Genomic DNA, 21,136 nt, shown 5'->3' with positions numbered 1-21,136 from the left:
TGATATTTTTACAAATATAGGTAAGTCTTACGCTATCCATTACAAATTCTTTATTTTTAGATGTTATAAATTTTACATTCTATAAAAGTAACCTAAACAAAATCAAACTAATGTAAATTGTAAGCTACTTTAAAAGTTATGTTTGGATTTTGAAGGCTCTTGTCTTTTTCTACGAACAATAATAAAAAGACCTCGTCATTTCGGCTGTTTTTTCAATTAAAAAAAGAACCCAACCACACATTAATTAATTATCAACGACCCAGAATCATGGCCTGTTTTACCGGAAACTCAGTGACTCGGCAGCGAAGGTCAACAAAATCACCCACAAACTTCGGTCGGCAAGCCATGCCATGGCATCGTCATTTATTTCGTACCATGAAAGTGAAAAGAAAAAAAGGAAACTGTTCTTTTAGAAAGGGGTAAAATGGCTTAATCACTAATTTTCAGATTGGAGAACAATTTTACCACGAAGCAATATTACATTTACAACTCATCTCTGTGTCTCTGTCACTGCATTTAAATTTCTGTCTTCTGGGTTCATATCAAGAAACATGTTTCTACAGAATCACTGTAAACAATGTATTAAAAGAAATCGATTCCCAAGATATCTCTCTCTCTTGTCCTGTTTAAAATGTCTGGGTTTGTTCAAAACTCTGAAAATCAGAGCTCCATGAAAAACTGGAGGTTACGTGAAGAAGGGTTCTGCTGATTCAGTAGCATGGTTTTGTTTTGTTTTTTATTTTCAAAAACGGAGTTTGCTGCTTCAGGGCTCTGCAGAAACACGTATGGCAAAAACCAAGTGTGCCCCATTTATGACAAGTAATGATCTCTCAACGATTTTGCTGTCCCGTGGAAAAGAAACCCCAACTTTTATTTTAAAATTAAATATGAGCTCCAAATCTTGGACTTTCTCTCTCTCTATTTCCTTCCCTCCCCGGCTCTGCTTTGAAACTTACCGCTACAGCTGCCACGAAGTCAATGCACCGACTCCCTCTGCTTCTCTTTCGTTTTAGTGCTCTGTAACTTCACATGGGGGTCGCAATTCTCTGCAAATTTGTGTCTTTTCCGCTTCGTTCTCTTCTGGGTTTCGTAAGTTTCCTCTGTTTTCGTCCTTTTCCTCTCTCAATTTTGCTTCTTTGGTTATGGTTTACGACATAGAGGGGAAATGGTGTAGAATACTGTGTGTGTGAGAGAGAGTAGCTGTGTGGAGTTCAATAAGCTTCTTCAGGGGAAGATCAAACAAAGGTAGTTTATATATTCGAAATCTTTCTGCTGATCAAGTTGTGGAGTTTGAAATTATCAACCTTCCCCCCTCCCCACGTTTGTTTGTTTTGGCTCATCTGATGAACCGTTTTGCTTTGTTTTCTTTTGAACACAGCCGTCCGAGCATTAGCGTGTGTAGAAGGATTCTTCATGGAGATATTTTAAGGGAAATTGTCTGGGACTGAGTGGAATTCGAATTCTTTACTTTTCAACTAGAAACTGACCCTGTCAATGTAATTTTTTTTTTCTGAGGGAGAAAATGCCTCTGGATGGTGTAAAATCAGTGGTTTACAGATCATTTATCACTTGTGATGATCCAAAAGGGGTGGTTGATTGCAGTATAATCAGGAAATCCAAAGTAAATTCTCAGAGGATGGAACAAAAGATTAAAACCCATAGGACTAGTAGAAATCCAAACAAGGCTTTGGTATCTAAGGTAGAGAAAGAGGAGCCGATCACCAAAGGGAAGAGTAAGAGGTTTCATAGCCAATCTCCCCTTCCACTCGTGGAGGTCTACCGAGGAAACGAGAAGTTGAACCAGATGTTTGATTCATGGTCTAAGGGGGTGAGATCTGACAGGAAATCCGAGGACATTGCTGAGGATTTGTTGGAAGGAACTTCAAGTTTAAAAGAGTCGCTGATCATGCTGGCCAAGTTGCAAGAAGCTTCGAACCAGTCGGTTCAGTTAAAGATGAAGTACCAAAGAAGTGTTTCTTGTCATCTTGAAGAACAAAGTTTTCCAGTTGAGGTTCAAAGATCAAAGCTTTCAAGGTATGGTTCTTCCACAGATGGTGCTGATGAGATTAAAAAGGTGATCAAAGACAGCCTAGTGAGGCGAGACGTGGCGTGTGATGCAACAGTTGGTGAAAAATCTTGTTTTCGTGATATAAATTCCGACTCGAGGTTGGAAATCACGTCGACTAGCTCCAGCCAGTCTTCGATGGCTAATGATAATGTGGACTGTTGCCATGTTTCAACATCTGTACAGAGGAATTTGAAAGGTAGTAACCTAATTGCTAAGCTTATGGGGCTAGAAGAAATTTCATCAAGGCCAGAGCAAACCACTCTAAAGAAAGAGTTTGAGTTTACAAAGATCTCTGGTTATAGGAGATCTCTGTTTCGCATTGATACGTTGAATGCACCGAAGTCTAAATCTGTCGTTGACAAGAAGGATTCTGAAAAGGGAACCTTGAGAGAAATACTTGAAACAATGCCCTTCAATAGGCTTACAGAAAGTGATTCTGATATAGAGTTCAAGCTTCATAACAACGGTTCCAAACAAAGGTTGAAAGATGTACCACCAATTGTGTTGATAAAGCCCATGCCTCTTCCATCTAATGAGTTGGAGGAACACCGAGCACGCGTCTCTCTGAAAGAGGAAGCTTTCAACCAAAAAGCTATCCTAAGAAAAATGAAAAAGAAAGAACTTTGTTGGTCATTCGATGACTCTGATCTCCATGGAGGAATCTTGAGTTCAGATAAATTTCATAGAAAGCAAGCGGCAGAACGGATTCCACTCAAACAGATTGCTCAGGAAGAAAGAATCCCAAAACGTAAAGAAGAAGTTTGGAAATTAAGAAAGGGTGACGTAGATACTAATAAAAAGGATGCGGAGAAGTTGAAACCATCTAGTATAATGCATGATAAGAAAGTCCTAACATCAAAGAAAGTGACTGCAGCAACTAGAAAACCAGTGAAGAAGGAATTTGTTGCAAAAGAAAAAGTTGTGTCAAGATCACAGCATCAAGAAAAAGTAACCTCCACTAATCCAAGAAAGAATAGAACTCATAAAAAATGTAGCTCCATTTCAGATTCTGTGTCGGGACGAGCAGTAAGAACGACGTCTATTGATTGTGACTGTCGGAAAAAGGAGAAACCAGTGCTTGCACGGTCAGAGGCTAAATCACTTGTGAGTTTTTACCTATCCTTACTTTTGGTTTATGGAACTCTGTTCTTTTGTGCTTCAGTATCCTTTATGCAGTGTTTATCTGGCAGACCCGCATTGTTGAAGCCAAAGAAGATGATAGGAGTACTGATACAAATGAAAATGTCGAACTTCCAAAAAGTAAAAATCGAAACACTAGTACCCTTATGGCTTTAATTACTATGGAGGAGGAAACCGACGAATGTGATACAAAGATTATAGGTAAATTGTCCATCGCAAAAAAGATTGGTTGCAGTATCTAATGTTGTTCTTATTACCATTTGTCTTAAATCAGTCTGTTATTTGGCTTGAAGTTCATTAACATACAACCCCAAAAAGGAAAGGAAAAATGCATTCATCCTCCATTCCCATATATATGCATATATAACTCATATATCTTCATCCAGGAGAGATTCTAAGTGAGATTGAATAACTTTGAATCCCAAGTAGAACAAGCTAATTCAGTACTTGTACATTGTCTAAAATGCTTATGATTTATACTTAATTGTTCCTAAATATTGTAGAATGCTGCAAGGAGAGCCCAAACTCTCTCTCGCCGTTGAGCCCCAAACTCGAAATAGACACGAGTACTGAAGAAGTTATTGATCTCCATCTCAACACTCGGACAGAAACAGATACCAAAAGCTGCAATCAAGGAACCAATCTGAAAGCATTGTTTCTTAGAAGTTCCTCATTCCTCAGTCAAGCAGAGGAGCTTTTTGATCTCAAACTAAATGGCAGAACAATGCTGCATACATCTTGCTGCAATGACCCCAAAACCCCCAATGCAAAACATCTTATAGATTGTGCAATCGAACTCATGAAACGTAAATGCCATCCCGACATACAAGTATGCAATTCTTTATTTCTAGGATATAGGAGCAATACAAAGATAGAAATTTCTGTAGAAAAACTCGTCGAGGAAGTGTGCGACGACATCGATACTCTTACGAGTTATCAAACAATTCGTGGCATAGACACTCTACATGCAGTGCTAGAGAGAGATGTATGGTGTAAAGAAGTGAGTAATGGAATGTGGGATTTGGGTTGGAAGAATGGATTCTCCAGAAGTGAAAGTGAAGAAGTTGTAAATGACATAGAGAAACTGATTTTGAATGGACTGATTGAGGAGTCCTTCATATAATAAAAATCAGAACACTGTATCTTCTGTTTTACATAACCCAAAATCTGTTAATTCTTTCTCATGCATATTTGTCGAAGAAGACATAACAGAAAAGGGGAACGAACCTCTTATTTAGGCGAGGAATGAAATGGGCATTTTTTGGATTGTATTTGGTGTAAATTTTGGCAGCTTGAATCAGGTGGCGATGGAGAAAGACGTGGTGGAGGGAATCAGGAAATTGGTCGTCGTGTAGCTTTTTGGGAAAGAAAATTGAAGATTCAATAATGCAATTGTGATCATTCATTTGTGATTGGAAGAATACAAAAAAGTTTACATACAGAAAACTGACCGGAACGATGTGACGCTTTGCAGAATAACAGGATTCCCATTCCCAATTTCCCATCCCACACGCCAGAGACTGCGACCTTTGTCCTCGTCCATGAGGAAACGTAAAAAAGTGCTTTCTTTTCTTTTCGGAATTAAAGTTTATTCTCTTCTCATGCATTTTTCTTTGGATCTTTTTAAGATTTCTTCTTCATAAAATGAATGGAGGATTATGACGTCTGGATTGTGAATCACCTTGAGTTAAAGCTCAACTCAAGGTTGATAATTTGATTTATCTTTTTTAACATCTTAATATAGTTTTTTTTTTTAAACGAATGCCTAATTTTAAAACGATAAACTTATCTAAATGATATACATTTGTAATATATCTAAATACTGATATATATGTGATATACTATGAATATCTTATATATCTAATATACTATTGATATGAGTAAAAATTTGTGTTATATTTGAAAAGTTTAAAAAACATGTGATATATTTTAAAATATATAAAAGATTTTTGATAGCCACTGTACTTTTCCTTTCTTTTTTATATGCGTTGGGTGTCAAGTTGTCATCTTAGGTGACTCTAATATGAACTTAGCTAGAATGTACATGTACTTACTTAACCACGTGCTGCTTAAGTTAGCACTGAGTAGGAATTGGTGTTGAATCAAACTAAATTTAATGGCGGAGGATTATGTACCTTTGAGAAAGGTGATACTCCACATTTTATGAGAGGGGAGTGTCGAGAATTGTAGCCACTGAAACTACATACATGTAAGCATATTTTCTATCGATTAGAATCTTTGATTCCTCGAGTCGAGGTCGAACTAAACTTTTCCTACGAAGTCATGAGTCTATCCCCATCTCTAAGATATTCGAGTTGAGATTCAAAATACACCCCATACCACTATTTTTAAGAAAATCCTATTTTTGAGCAACACTTTTCTCGTCTCTGCTTAATTTTTCCTTGTTTCTTCTATTTTCTTAATTACCAAAGAAAAAAAGGGACGCTATTTCTTTTTAAAATTTGTTTTTTGTTTTATATTTTCTTCTTTTTTATATTTTTACATAGGACGTGTTCCCCGAGTATTCTTTATTTATTTTATACCAATCTTCAAACACACAAGTGAAATTTGATTGCCATTAAATTTTTTAAAATTAGACTTTTTTATGAATATTTGTTATATTTTCTAAAATTTGGTAACAAAATTTCAGAATACTAAATTACAATGCATACAAAATGATTATAATAGAAAACAATAAGTTACGTTATGAAACCGGGCTCTGAAGGATACATTTGAAGGGGTTCATTCTCCAACGTTGCGTTGTCAAACTCTGGAATAACTTTCTAAAACAAAAACCAATTCTGGAAACCACGAAATTAACAATAAATAAGAAAAATCGTGTAAAGCAATGATAATATTGAACAATAATCTTATTACAAGGAGAAGTTTATGAAGGGAGGAAGAGAACGCCAAGTAAAGGAAAGGATGATATGATACACATATTACAAGCTGAGGTTCAAGATTTAAGGAGGAGGTTTAAAGATGAGAAAATTGAGAGTTTCGAGGGCAAAATAGATGAAGGTGGCGGTGGAATGGGTGAAGAAAGAGCCGAAATTGGAACCCACCACGCATTGCCATCCACCTCCATAAGTGCGATCGAATTCCTTTTTGATATGGGCGGCGAGGGAGAGGCAATCGGAGACGTCGAAGAGATCGAGGGCGTGAGATGCAGAGGCCATGGCGTGAATCTGCATCTTCTCCGACATGTCGGTTTCTTTCACCCTGCCCTTCCCTTCCAACATCGAATTAAATATATTGGCTGCTGTGCTGCTGCCCTGTTGCCAATCCAAGGTTATTATATAACTGGAGCCACAGGAGAAAAGAAATGGCTATGGCTGTGGCTGCCAATTTGGAACACAGCCCTCTATCTCTCTCACACCCACCGCCTACACAGACTAGTCGCAGCCGAAGGTTACTGATTTGATGTGTTTTGCGTATGGAATACTTCCAAACTTTTTGTATCCTTTTTCTCTTTTTCTTTCCAGAATTTTCACTCACGTTCCATTCACGTGTCAATCAATCAAATAACCCCTTTTATCTTTTTGTCTTTCTTTTTGGTCCCATACATTCAAAATATTTATTTTTGTCCATTTTAATTTGATTGATTTCAGTCCATGTATGAAAAAACTTACCATTTTGGTCTAATTATCAAAATTTTTAACACAATTTCTAAATCCAACGTAAATTATGGTTAAATTTGATAATATTTGTTAGGGATAACAGTATCCCATAATCCAAAGTAGTATCACAAGTATCTTCACAGTGATACGATTTTACTTTTGATTTTATCAAAAGACATCTCATATCAGTGGAGATAATTATCCCATCTTATATAGCATGAATCATTATCTTTCCTGACCAACGTAGAACTTTATTTGCATTATCCTCACGACCCTAACAATATTATGTTGAAATTTTGATAAAAAAGAGATTAAAAATAAATTTTAAGTGACCAAAATAATTTTAAAAGTAACTACAGAAATCAAAATAAACATAAAGAGACTAAAATAAATAAAAATTAAAAATACAGGTATCAAAATTAACATTCTTATGGTTCAAATGAATGAAAGTCGAAACTACGCGGGTCTAAAATAATATTTTAGTAAAATTTTCTAAATAACATAATTTGAATAATTTAACCAGGGGTCGGCTGCCGGCTGAAGCCCCGCCCTTGCGTGGCGCGTATGTAATTGGCGGTTTACAAGACTAAAGATAGTCAAATAGAACAATTGATGATCTAGCGTACGGTTGAGTTGACTTTGATTTACTAACGCGCTTTGCCTCGGCACCTTCTCCTCGGCCTAAATTGGGCCACATTTTGAAGCCCAACAGTGGCCCAATAGAAAATATCATTCTTCTTTTTTTACTCCAGAAATTGTGGAATGAAACTATGTTACAAAATCACAATCTGAGTTATTTAGACACACATATATATATTTTTAGTAGTACGTGGGAGATCAAACTCACAACCTTATGATTTGAAGTATATGTCAATTAACGCTGAACTATGCTTGTTTTGACATTTAAACATATGTATTAATTCTTAAAGAAAACATAAATAATAATATGATATAAAAACCTGACTTAATGTTAATTGCTACATACGGGTGTTTATTTATTTTTTTTTTACAAATACATTTGTTTTGTTAGACAAAATACATTTCTTGATAAGTATTAAATAAAACTTATTTGAGACATACTTTTAAAAGTATTGAATTTTATTCAATGAATTGTTCAAACAAAATGCAATACAAAATAATTATTATTAGTTAGAAATAAAAATTTCATTCCTTTAATTCAAAGACGTTAGATAGCATACACAAAAATTGTCATCCCTATCCACCTCATTGAATCTGATGACGTTACTCGAATCCTTGAAGATTCAATATTTCGTTAATTATCCACGTTTCCATAAGATCTTATTCCCTTTGCAACAACTTCACAATTCTAGCTGAATCAGTCTCCATCTGAATTAGGTAGGATACCATAAACTTCAAAATTTGCCTCCCATCCAAAAGAGTTATAGCCTCTAGCATCTTCACACTTATCGACGAATATGTTGTCTGCAAGAATAACAACACCTTCCCAATTGCGGAAAACTCACCCAAGGTCCCATTTTTATTGAGTCTCCGACCAAGCCACATTGCCACATCATGTCGTATGTATGCTCGACTTCGATTGGTGAGTTGTGCCTAGGTTATAGATTTGTGGATCAATTTGTATATCAATTCTGAGCACATTTTTCCGTAATATAAATATAAATATATATTTTTACATTATCTCAAACATTTAGTGAAAGTTTTTAAATAATTGGTATAATCTTTAATCTAGTTTTTACAATACAAGGACGAGGAAGAAAATTTAAAAATATTTTGATTGTAGATAAGTATCAAACTATGTTGAGGTTGACTCTACGGACATGTAAAAGAAAATTATGCATGAAAATTTATATTATGTTTTAACATAAAATTTCATTAGAAAAATACTTTGCTAATTAACATTATATTCACCATGATTGAAAATTTGATAAATCGTTAAATTTCATAAAAATTCCCTATTTTCTGCGTTTCTCTTTCTCAGTCGTCAGACAAAAACAAGATTGCTCATCAATGAACGAAGTACTTTGCATTTTGTTAATATTTATTAATAAAATAAGCTTAAAACGTTAATAATAGAATAGTCAAGGCAAGGCAAGCATCTTGGAGAGTATTTCGAAGTGCTTCGTCGTCTGAAAGTACTTCTATTTTAATCCTCTCTCTGAATTCAAACTTCAAAGGGTTGCTCGCAGTCTTCGTTCTTCGGGGCGAAGGTTTTTAAGCTGTGCGAACGGCGATCTTCCCAATAGGGGTCGCCGGAGATGGCAGACGACAAAGCGGCGATCGTGATGGCGGGCAGAGATAGAGAGCGAGACCTAGAGCTTCTAATTCCGGTCACTGGCTCGCCAAATGACGAAGCCTCCGCCAAGCCCTCGTCGTCTTTATCGTCCTCGCAGCAGACTGGCCGCCAGGTATCATCGACTTCTCTTGACTTTACTATGCTTCTACCTACAGTTCTGATTGTTGGAAGCTAGCGAGTGGTATTGCTTATTTTATTGAAATTTCAGTTTGTCATAGGCTATTTTAGGTTCCGTCTGATTTATTGGTCTTCAGTTTATGCATTTCTACTTGTATTCCTCTTCGTATTCTCCTTTGTCTTGCTCGGTGGATTGTTATGTCAAGGGGAGCACGAGATTTTTCGTATCTAGTTTGAATTAATTGGCTCTACCATATCATGCATGTGGAAGTTTTTCGAATTTGGTATTGCGAAGGTGCTTCTGCACTGACGAGGGTTTCAAATATTCAAATATATATTTTTGACTATATCGTCCTCAATTGTCATCTTCTCAACGCTGGAGTTTACTTCCTTGATGGGACGTAACGAGGTTCGAACTGTAGCTGAAATTATATCAACTTTGTTCAATAGTTTGAAATACGCTCTTCACTTTGATGGATCCTCGGCGAGTCGGGAGTCTACTCTCTAAAACTTTATTTTATTACTTCAGTCCCCTCCCTAGAGATACTAGTATGGAAGGGCAAGGTTAAATTCGTTCCTTGATTTGTATCACTTTAGTGCATTAACACACGTGAGATGGTTGAAAAAAAATCTCCAAACGTCTCCTCTACTTTGCGTGCCCACAAATGAAAGTGACGAGGATGTTGATCATCTTTCTATTCATTGCATCTATTAAAGCTATTGGTGTCAATCAGTTCTCTCCGTGTAGTCTCTGATCGGCTTATTACGACTTAAACTATTCTACTGTCTCCTTAACTGTCAATTAGAGAGTGTTTGTTGTCCTCCTGGCTTTGAGTTTTGAGAAGATATCTTATCTTCCCGCCTATGACTATGGACTTTCTTCCAATAAATTAACATTTTTGGATCATATTCCAATAAATTAACAATTCTCGTGAATTCGATAAATCACGATGAAAGATTATTTACTTGGTATGAAAGTTAAAAACTCCGATCTTTTAAATGTCTATTTCACATTTTGATTTCCTGGCTCGAAGTACAAATTTTTTTAATAATGTATTTGGAATGTCTATGGATGTGTACATCACTAACTTAATTATCTGATGGAGAATGTTAAAATCTTCTTTGTATGTATTGAGCTTGTTTTAGCTTTTCCTATCATATAAAATTGGAACAGGTAACTACTTGTGATTCAAATTACTAATCTTTTCTATCACCAATGGTGGGTTCAACTATCTATTTTATATACTGTGCAGACATTTTACAGAGTCTTTAGGAGCTGGGCCTCAAAAAAGTTCATGACCGGATGGTTTGTTCTTTATTCTCAACTCTGTATTTTGCTCTTGCTCTCTTTTTATAAATGGAATGAAGTTTTTGTTTTTTTTTTGTACTCAGAAAATACAATTGGCAGGGTGATAGGTTTCAAATTGCTGAAAAGTATTTTAATTCCTTTACATGTTACCATCTGGCTGTTTTGCAGTGTCATTCTATTTCCAATTGCAATAACTTTCTATATAACATGGTGGTTTATTCACTTTGTTGATGGATTTTTTTCTCCGATCTATGCTCAACTTGGAATTGATATCTTTGGTAAGCAATCTTTATCACTTCACATTTCTTCCCAGCCCACCCATTCAATTTATGTGCAATTTGTTTGATCTGTATTTGATCAACTACCTACATGAGTGATTAGTGAATTTACCATTGATATATGTTTTCTTTGCTTGCTCTTATGTTGACTAGGTAATATTGAAAATATAAATGCTCATCTTGCCAAATCTAATCTACCATTGATGTCTGTTTTCTTTGCTTGCTCATATGTTGACTAGGTAATATTGAAAATATAAATGCCCATCTTTCCAAATGGTTGATGAATCCCTGTTCGATATGACAAACCTATTAACTTGTATATTTCCAGTTTTATTATCAAAAGCTTATTCTTGTTTCTTGGCTAGGTCTTGGGTTTGCAACATCAGTCACGTTCATCTTCCTTGTTGGGGTATTCATGTCATCATGGTTGGGTGCTTCTGTTTTGGCTCTTGGAGAGTGGTTCATCAAGCGCATGCCATTTGTTCGTCATATATACAATGCCTCTAAGCAGATTAGTTCTGCTATTTCACCAGGTACACCTTTCCTAAGTATATTTCTTTTAACATGGTCAGGTTTATGTATGAACCATCTATATAATCTTATCATCATCTATATTAGATCAAAACACCCAAGCCTTCAAGGAAGTTGCCATCATTAGGCACCCCCGTGTTGGTGAATATGCATTTGGGTTCATTACTTCAACTGTCACTCTCCAGGTATGTTATTTTGTGCTTCAATGTTTTAGTAACATTCTTCCTAGGAAGCATGTGGATTTTAGTTTGGGTAATGTATCTCCATTTGGATTATGAACTAGAAATGGCTGATCTTTTTGTAGAAGCATATAATTGTGGATATATTTGACTTTGAAATTTCTTGTAAGACACGTTGATAATCTATATTTAGCTGGTTTTAGAACCTTCACTAACATTTGTTTCATGACATCGTAGCATTACTAATATGTAACTGATTTTTCTACTTTTCATTGGTTCCATGTGTGTTATCTTATGAATGTTATATTTTAAATGCAAATTTCATAATTTAAAGTGAAACTTTGGTCCAAAATAAGGACCATCTTCAACCAATAATACCCTTATTCCTCAAGCACACCCATGCTTAACTTGAGCATGAAAATCATCAACATTGTTAAGTATACGAATAAATTTTATTGAGTGATTTCTGCGTTCATATCCTAATTTTGTAGAAAGTCATGTAATGTTACTCGTTATCATATCTTTGTTTCACGTTTTTTTGTTCATGCTTCTTAGCATTGTGTTGTTATAAGGTTTATTTTATTTGGTGAATCTATCTTCCATTTTGAAATTTTGTTTTGGTTAAGTTTTTATATTTAAAAAGTGTCATGGTCCATCCAAAATAATATCATGTCTTCTCTCTATCTCTCCGTTCTCTCTCCTCCCTTTCATCCATCCCCAGAACGATGTCTACGGTGATCTTCCTTCCGATCACCATTAATCTCCGACATGGCTCCACGGAGATTAACCACTAGGATAGAAAACAAATCCTTCTCTTGCTCTTTTGATCAGAGATATAAAGGAAGAGTGGTCCAGATTGAAGAATTTCATCTACAAAGAAAATTTACAGTTTCCTTGGAAGAAGTGGTTATAGTTTGGTTAACTAACAGATGCTATATCAGACCTTCTTCTCTCACCTCAAAACCAGAAGTTTTTTCGGAAGAATCACTGTGCAAATGGTTTTGTTTGGATCCTAAAAACCACAAACAAACGAGGAAGCTTCATTGAGATAACCAAGGTACAAAACTCAGGAGGAAAGACAAACCTAGTTGTCCCGGTAGGGGAAGCTTTCAAAGGCTGGATTTCCTTCAAACAACTTTTGCTAGATTTCCTGAATGGGTTCGAATCAACGAGCCCTGCAAAACTCCCTAATAGGCCTTCATCAGAAAAATCATATGCTTCAGTTCTCTTATGCCCTTATCCGATTCCAAGGAAGAAAACAGAAGTGCAGCCATTGTATAAAGAGGTTAGATTCGTTGACTGGGACCAAGTCCTAGTTATAACCAAGGGACTTCCACGACGATTGGGGGCTCGTACTCTCTACACTCGAAAGTCAACTCCAGAGAGTTAATTCTTAATGCCTTTCAACCAGATAAGGCCATCCTTAAATGCCCGAATGAAGAGCTAGCTAGGCTTCTCTGTATGAATAGAGGATGGGTAACATTTGGGGCTCTAACTCTTAAAGTGGAGAGATGGAACAAAGATAGACACGGATTCAGTACGACGGTCCCTTTCTACGGGGGTTGGTTGAAACTAAGGAACATTCCTTTGCATCTCTGGAGTGAGGACCTCTTTTGTAAGATAGGAGATATTTTTGGAGGGTTTATTGATTATGCAGATGAAAACGCGGCGAGAATAGAATGTATGGACGTAGCAATCAGGGTCAAGAGTAATTATTGTGGATTTATCCCAGCCGGAATCAAGATTCAAGATGAAGATATCTCCTTTTTAGCGCATGTATCGACCTTCGAGGATGTGAAATTACTGATCGGAAAAGAAGCCAAGGTCCACGGCAGTTTTTCGCCGGAAGCTGCAGCACGGTTCCATGGAGGTTTGGTGGGAAACACAGGTCTCCGTCCAATGGACCGGTGGAGGACAGAGGATGGCTTCTTTTACCCAGTGGTCATAGCAAATCTCCCCTTTAAGAAAGACCCAACTGTCTTGAGACGCTCAACGACAGAGACTAGTGAAAAGACAGAAGGAAAGGAGGGTAGCTGTCAAACGGGTCCCACAGCTGAGCACAGAATTTCAGATCCTATTTTAGGAATTGAAGAGACCCATACGCAAAATAAAAAAGAGCCTTTCACTAAAGGAGGGGTACTAAAAAAGAACAAGGGCTCAACCACAGACTTCGGGCAACCTTCAAAACAGGTTGCTTTTAGAAAAGAACAAAAAGGCTCTCCGATTTTCAAAAAAGGGGTTGTTTTTACAACAGAAGAGGAAAGACAGAAAATCAGAAAGAAGGAAGGAGAAAAGGAAATTGCAGAGAATGCTAAGAAGAAGGAAATTCAATTAGAAGTCTCATGAGAGTCTTCTTGGTCTAGCGAAGAACTCCCACGGATAGAAGGGTTGAATACATGGGATCCTTCTACAGTTTTTCCCGAGGGTTATCATAGTTGCTTTGATGTAAGTGCTGAAGATGAGACACAGACGGCTTGGGAAAAACAGGGAACAGAGATAGTACTAGCAGAGTCAGTTCCTTTAGATTGCCAGCTACCAGAGACTAGGGAAGAAGACAAAACAGAGGAGGAAAAACACACTCCACAGAAGGCTTTCTCTTTTACCAAAGACATGGTTATGGAATTGTGGGCAAATAATTTGTGCATCAGACCAATCCCAAAAAAAGGAAAGGCAGGTGGGAAGACAAACCCTTCAGGAAGCAGAGAAGTTAGAAATTTGCTTGCAACTTGGGAAAATGAAGCAAAATTAGTAAAGCAGACTATAGAAGTGGGACCAACCGTTTTTAGATGAAGTTGATATCCTGGAATGTTAGAGGATTAGGCGCGGCCTCTAAACGTGCCCTGGTGAAGTATCTTATTCAGAATTCAAATCCAGACTTGGTTTGCCTTCAGGAGACGAAGCAAAGTTCCTTAGACAGAAGCTTTGTTAGATCGCTCTGGAGCTCTAGACACGTCGGCTGGATTTCGTTAGATGCTCAAAACACAGCAGGGGGTATTCTAGTTTTATGGAATGAACAAAAGATCAATATCTCTAATTCTCTGTTGGGTACTTTCTCAATTACTTTACAATTTAGTCTTATTGATGGCAGGAACGGCTGGTTTATAGGGGTTTATGGTCCCTCTTCTTCTTCAAGAGATAGAGTCGATTTTTGGAGGGAATTAGAAGGCTTAGGTAACAAATGCCAGGGTGCTTGGTGTGTAGGAGGTGATTTCAACGTGGCAAGATGGCTCTCAGATAAACAGAGCAAAAAACAAGGGCGAATCACTCGAAGTATGAAAGAGTTTAATGCTCTTATTGAAGCGATGAACTTATTAGATCTTCCTTTGGACAACGGCTCGTTCACTTGGTCAAATATGAGAGGCACCCCGACTCTATCAAGGTTAGATAGATTCCTTGTCTCTAAAGATTGGCTTGGGGTTTTTGCTAATCAAAGAGTTTCTAAACTGTCCCGCACAACTTCGGACCACTTCCCCATCCAGATGGCTTCTGAGGCTATTAAATGGGGTCCTACCCCCTTTCGTTTTGAGAATGTTTGGCTCGATTCTCCAATTTCTTCCGATGGTAGATAAATGGTGGAAAGACAACACCCTTAGGGGATGGCCTGGTTACGGTTTTATGGAGAAACTTAAAGGTCTAAAGGGTGTTATCATTAAGTGGAACAATGAGGTCTACGGCCTTATCGGTGTGCAGAAGGCGGATCTGATCAGAATTATCAGTGATATTGATAAGAAAGAAGAATTGCATGCCCTAACAGTAGAGGAGATTGATAGAAGGCAGCACCTGAAGGCACAGGTTACCGATTTGATCATCAATGAGCAGCGTTTGTGGTTGCAAAAAGGGAAAATTAGATGGCTTGAAGAAGGGGATGAAAATTCCCACTTCTTTCATCGTTGGACTTCACATAAGAAGAACCGTGCCTTTATTGGGGATCTAGTGTCTGTCCAAGGATACTTGCTCACATCAGAGAAAGATATTGAGGCAAAAATTTTGAGTTATTTTGAGACCCTTTATACCACAACCGCATATACTTGTTATATGATAGATGATTTGATGTGGTCCCCTTTACAAGAAATTCATAGACAACAGCTAGAGGCCCCTTTTACAGTAGAAGAAATCCGAAAAGCTGTGGCGGATTTGGGGACTCTCAAATCACCGGGTCCGGACGGAATGAGCAACGAGTTCATGAAAAAGGCTTGGAACACTTTCAAGGGAGATTTAGAGATTGTGTTCCAAGATTTTTTTGAGAAGAGAATTATCAACAAAAGAACAAATGAGACCTACATCTGCCTTATTCCCAAAAAGACTCATCCAACTTCAGTTAAAGACTATAGACCCATTAGTTTGGTGACCTCCCTTTATAAAATCATAGCCAAAGTCCTTGCTAGTAGGCTTAAAAGCGTCCTTCCCCACATAATTCATGATTCACAGGCCGCTTTCGTGGAAGGTCGTCAGATTCTAGATGCCATTTTGGTAGCTTCAGAAACGGTAAGCTATTGGAAGAAGAAAAAAAGAAGGGCTTCCTTTTAAAGCTGGATTTTGAGAAGGCTTATGATAAAGTTGATTGGTCCTTCTTAGATGCTGCCCTCGAAGCTAAAGGTTTTGGCCTTAAATGGCAGGGTTGGATTCAAGGATGCCTTTATTCTGCCTACTTCTCTATCATGATCAATGGAAAGCCAAAAGGGAAGATTTTGGCTAAAAGAGGGCTAAGACAAGGTGACCCCCTCCCTCCTTTCCTCTTTACCATTGTGGGAGATGCTCTAAGTCGCCTAATTCACTTTTGCAATGAGAGGAAGATCTTAAGAGGTTTCCCTATAGGCACAAATACTATTGAAGTAACTCATCTTCAATATGCAGATGATGTCCTGATTTTCAACCCCTTTTCTAGGAAGAATATGGAAAGATGGTGGGGCATCATTCAAATTTTACTCCAGATGTTGGGCCTTTCTTTGAATATCGCTAAATCGGCTGTCATAGGGGTGAATTGCAGTGCTGCAGAAGTTAATTTCTGGGCAAACGCATGGGGTTGCAAGACAGAGACCTTCCCTTTCACTTATTTGGGGTTCCCTCTTGGAGGCAACCATCGGAAGTACAATTTTTGGGAAAAAGTGGTGGAAAAAATGCACAAAAGGCTGGAGAAATGGAAGCCCATGCTGCTGTCCAAAGGGGGTCAGCTTACTTTGGCGCAGGCGGTTCTGAATAGTATTCCAACTTATTTCTTCTCCATCCTTAAAGCTCCAAAGGCTGTGATAGATGCTATGGAAAAGCTTACGAGGGATTTTCTATGGAACTGAGGGAATTATAGGCCGATTGGGAATCTAGTCAAATGGTCCTGGACTGTGCTCCCTTTTCAACAGGGAGGAATGGGAGTTGGGTTGCTAGCACACAAAAACACTGCCCTCTTGATGAAATGGGTGTGGCGCTTTGCGAATGAAAAGAACAATCTTTGGAGGAAGGTCATTGCTGCCATTTATGAGGAAGAGCCTTTTGGATGGTGGTCCAAGCCCTCCAAAAATTCTTCAATAGGCAGACCTTGGATTGATGTTCAAAGAACAACTCCAATTTTCAGCAGATTTATTATGTACAAAGTTTCTTTGGGGATTTCAGTTAGATTTTGGGAAGATAATTGGACAGACTCTCTCCCTCTTTCGGTTACTTTCCCAGATTTCTATACTATTTCAACTAAGAGGAATTTTTCTATAGCAAATTGTTGGAACACAGAGGCCTTGACATGGGACCTCGGCTTAAGGAGGAACCTATTTGACAGAGAACTTGATAGATGGGCAATGTTCATCGGGAAAATTGAAGGGCTGGTCTTAGGATCTGAGAACGATTCTTTGTGCTGGACTGCTGATAACAAAGGTGTCTTCACAGTGAAATCGGCCTTTATGGCTCTTACCTCCCCTCTCCGAAGCTAAATGCAGCCACTGCATCTTTGATCTGGAATTTCAGGGTACCAAAAAAAGTTAAAGTTTTCCTCTGGACTCTCTTCTATAGGGGCACAAACACAGCTGAAAAAGTTCAAAGGAAACTACCTCAGTGGACCCTCTCTCCCTCAGTGTGTGGAATGTGTCTCAAGAACACAGAAACGGTGGATCGTCTCTTTTTACATTGTCCTTTTGTTGCAAAAGCTTGGAACTACCTGACATCTTATCTAGACTTGGCCCTCTGCTTACCAAGGAAAATAGATGATTTTATAGAATAAGGCTTTGGAGGATCCTTGTTAAAAGGAAAATCTCCTGTGGAGTTGTGGTGCGAGAGCTCTTCTTTGGCTGCTTTGGAAGGAACGGAACAACATAATTTTTGCAGAGAAACAGAGCTCTATTGAAGATTTGTGTGAATATTAGGCATACAGCTTCTTGGTGGGCTTCTATCCACAAGAAGGTTTTTGGTAACTACGGTTTTCTTTTGACTTTTCAGAGTTGGAATTCCTTGATTGTATAGTTTCTTAGCTTCTTGAGGGAGGGTCTTCTCGATCCTTTGACCCTAGGTTGTATGCCTCTTTTCGGTCTCCTCTTTTCTTTTGGAATGAATCTTTGTTTATTATCAAAAAAAATAAAAAGTGCCATGGTCCTGAAACTTCTATGAATATGGATGGACTACCAACCATTTGTGGACAGCCTTAAGCGGAGGATTAAGATGCTCAATATGCATATTTGAATTCTATGTTTGTGGGAGTGCTGTTTTCCTATAATTGGGTGGTTAAGGCAATTATGCACTTTGTTATGTGTCACTTTTTTTGCCGCAATTGGCATAACCTGTAATGTGACAGGTGCTGCAAGGCTTGATATTCTGACCGGCCATTTTATCCCCTCTAAATGCAGAATTATTCTGGAGAGGAGGAGCTATGTTGTGTCTATGTTCCCACCAATCATCTTTACATTGGTGATGTTTTCCTAGTTAACTCACAGGATGTTATTAGACCGAATTTATCTGTACGGGAAGGAATTGGTGAGTTTTTCTTTTTATGTCATTATGTCCAGAATTGCTTTGCCTGAGTGAAAAGGCAGTTTCTCCTGAAATTAATGAAATACCCGTTTATTGCTTTCAAAGTCCTGGATATATGGATTATCTTGTAGGTTTGAGTGTGTTGTGGCTGTTGGGACAGGTTTTCTGATTGTAAGGAAATAATAATTTAAGAAAGAAATATAAGGGTAAAAAAACTATTTAAGAAGGATGAGAGGAGGATCTTGTTGCCGGGTGGCCGGGTGTGCAAGTCAAATATTTCTTATCATAATAATTTCTCCATGAAACATTTGTCTGAAAAAACAACCTTATAATCCAGAACCAAGCGGATTGATGGTATTGAAATTGTGTTTCACCACCAAATGACTGAAATTAGCTGTTTGAGTAGTCCTATTATAAGGATGACCGGTAACTCTGTAACCGTAAAAAACTTTCATTTCTTTAATTGCAGAGATCGTGGTTTCTGGAGGCATGTCAATGCCTCAGATTCTATCCATACTGGATTCACACGCCAGACCAATTGATAGTAGAAGATTGACTAGAAGCTGAGACTGAATATATACTATTGTTGGCTGCGCAAATCAATCGACCATCTTAAGCGCTGATGCAGTCGTTGGAGTTGGGCACCAAAACCTTTAGTGTCGGCAAATCATAACTTGTAATAGAAATTTGATTATGGTAGTTGGGTTTGATTTCATATGGGTTAGATTTTAGAATACTTGTTGATTCAGTATGGGGATGACCGGATGGGAGTGCATTAGCATTAGAGTTTTTCACTTCATTCTAATTCAATCGAGAATGTATACTTTCTTCTTGGTGAGTTACATTCCGTTGCATCAGATGTATATTTGAGCATGTACATATTTGCAGCAACATTTCTATGCTTCAACTGAACTAAAGAACTTGCCATCCCATCGTAGTAAAATTTTGGATTATTTGGATTTTTTTAGTCCACCAATTGTAGGGTGATTTCCACTTAACTATGTGCAAGTTACGGTTTCTTTATGCTTTTATGTGACAATTGAATTGTTTCCAAATAAAACAATGAATCGAATATCTGATCATATATTTTACAAATGGTAGGATTTACACATTTCATGTGCACGTTTTGGGACCAAGCAACATGTGAATGTACTTTTTTTTTTCTTCTTTTAATTAAAAAGCCAAGAAATGAAATGATTTGGAAGTAGTTGATGTAATATTTAGTTTTGGTAAATCATTCTGTGAAACTATAATATAAAGGCTATCTTGAGAGAATCAAATGGTTTTTCTTTTTACAATTACTATTTTGTTCTCCTGCCTCATAAAATTATGAAATAATTTGTATAATAAATGAAGCAGCAACAATTTAAGACACCAATTTGAGACCCAAAGTTGGAGATATATGTCAAGTTCAATTTGAGGTGGGGATCGAATTCACAACGTAAAATTGGAGATATACAGTATATTCATTTCTCAATCACTTGTAATTTTTTGTAACGTTATTTATGGTTAAATATTGTAAAACTAACCCACCACTGCTGATTTGATAAATTTTTTGACATTTTATCCATCTTTAATTAAACTTGGAAAAAGAAGAAAAAAAAGAAACATTTGACCTCGAAAAAGAAAAGAAAAAAAAAGGAAGAAGTAATATTACTATTACTTTAAAATTTATTATGCAATTAAGAAACACTCTAATTTGTACTAATATTCGATCCATTTATCGGTCACTCCGGTTAAATCGCAACTCTCCGTTCATTTCCATCCAACGGCTAATCCGGACTTTAGGTTCCGGGTACTTCTCGGGTGGGGTGGCGCATGTTATTAAAATGCATTCTCGCGTACGGTAGCATAACTCACTCAATTATGTAAAACCCTAATCTATAAAAAGCGGGATTTGTGCTTGTGGAAATTATCGAGTAATCGGAGATAAAAAATATGATTCGAAATTTTGTGAACAATGCGGAGTCGAATTTGTTGATTCTCGGATACGAAGATATCAAATGGGCTATATTAAACTGGCATGCCCAGTAACCCATGTGTGGTATTTGAAACGTCTTCCTAGTTATATCGCGAATCTTTTAGATAAACCTCTTAAAGAATTAGAAGGCTTAGTATATTGCGATGTGTGATTTGATCAAAATTTTGATTTTACAGATTCAGAATGAGAAACTGTCATCCCATTCAATCGAATTGGGATGCCCCGTATCTGACATGTAACTTGCTTGGTAGGAGTAACATGAAACTCAGAATTTTGGGTGTAGTCAACACTCCCATCCCAAATAAAAGGGAAATTGGTCTATGGTCCATTCAGTAATAAATAGGAATTTTTAGTTGTACCTCGTGAAAAAAACTTATTTCTTTTGTGTAATTAACCATTCAGAAAGAAATGAAATTATGGGGAAACCCTAGCCGCGAGGCTCGTTCCCGCCTCTATATAAGCGCCCTGCTTCCTCTCTATTCCATCGTGCTCACAGTCGTCTTACAGGTCGGTTTCTGGGATTCAAGTTTAGGGTTTCTTTTTCTTCAGTCTAATACGTTCGTTTTTTATTCCATCTCTTGAAATTGGTAGGGACGGTGACGATTGTCATGATAAGGTCTCGTTCGTCGTAACTGGCTGTGTGAAATGGCCTTGACGACCATCCTGATATATCACCACCCATATTCTGAGTCC

The 21,136-nt window shown here is 37.5% G+C and overlaps 2 protein-coding genes, 1 non-coding gene and 1 pseudogene across 4 annotated transcripts; 3 read left to right on the top strand and 1 right to left on the bottom strand.

Moving 5' to 3' along the window:
• Positions 1–226: 226 nt before the first annotated feature.
• LOC111014584 (uncharacterized) lies at positions 227–4,477 on the top strand. Of its 2 annotated transcripts, none has more exons than XM_022289376.2 (4): positions 227–1,089; positions 1,379–3,172; positions 3,259–3,409; positions 3,712–4,477. In XM_022289376.2, the coding sequence occupies exons 2-4, from the start codon at positions 1,523–1,525 to the stop codon at positions 4,329–4,331; spliced, it is 2,421 nt and encodes an 806-aa protein (XP_022145068.1). In that variant the 5' UTR covers positions 227–1,089; positions 1,379–1,522; the 3' UTR covers positions 4,332–4,477. The 2 variants fall into 2 exon arrangements, with proteins under 2 accessions (XP_022145068.1, XP_022145067.1); XM_022289375.2 differs by having other exon boundaries at positions 227–1,245.
• Positions 4,478–6,047: 1,570 nt separating this feature from the next.
• On the bottom strand, positions 6,048–6,655 carry LOC111014529 (dynein light chain 1, cytoplasmic pseudogene; annotated as a pseudogene).
• A 2,229-nt stretch (positions 6,656–8,884) lies between these two features.
• LOC111014556 (protein LIKE COV 1) lies at positions 8,885–19,429 on the top strand. The gene is made up of 7 exons (XM_022289341.2): positions 8,885–9,215; positions 10,474–10,526; positions 10,698–10,807; positions 11,173–11,340; positions 11,426–11,523; positions 18,339–18,465; positions 18,932–19,429. The coding sequence occupies exons 1-7, from the start codon at positions 9,066–9,068 to the stop codon at positions 19,027–19,029; spliced, it is 804 nt and encodes a 267-aa protein (XP_022145033.1). The 5' UTR covers positions 8,885–9,065; the 3' UTR covers positions 19,030–19,429.
• A 1,605-nt stretch (positions 19,430–21,034) lies between these two features.
• Positions 21,035–21,136, top strand: LOC148210591 (small nucleolar RNA Z43). Its single transcript, XR_015792059.1, has one exon. It is a non-coding gene; the product is annotated as a small nucleolar RNA Z43 (small nucleolar RNA).

The sequence above is a fragment of the Momordica charantia genome (assembly GCF_013281855.1).
Source record: "Momordica charantia cultivar OHB3-1 chromosome 6 unlocalized genomic scaffold, Mcharantia_2.0 BLBB01000006.1, whole genome shotgun sequence".
Lineage (NCBI taxonomy): Eukaryota > Viridiplantae > Streptophyta > Magnoliopsida > Cucurbitales > Cucurbitaceae > Momordica > Momordica charantia.
Note: the sequence above shows the minus strand (reverse complement) of the source record. Positions and strands in the feature narration are given on the sequence as shown.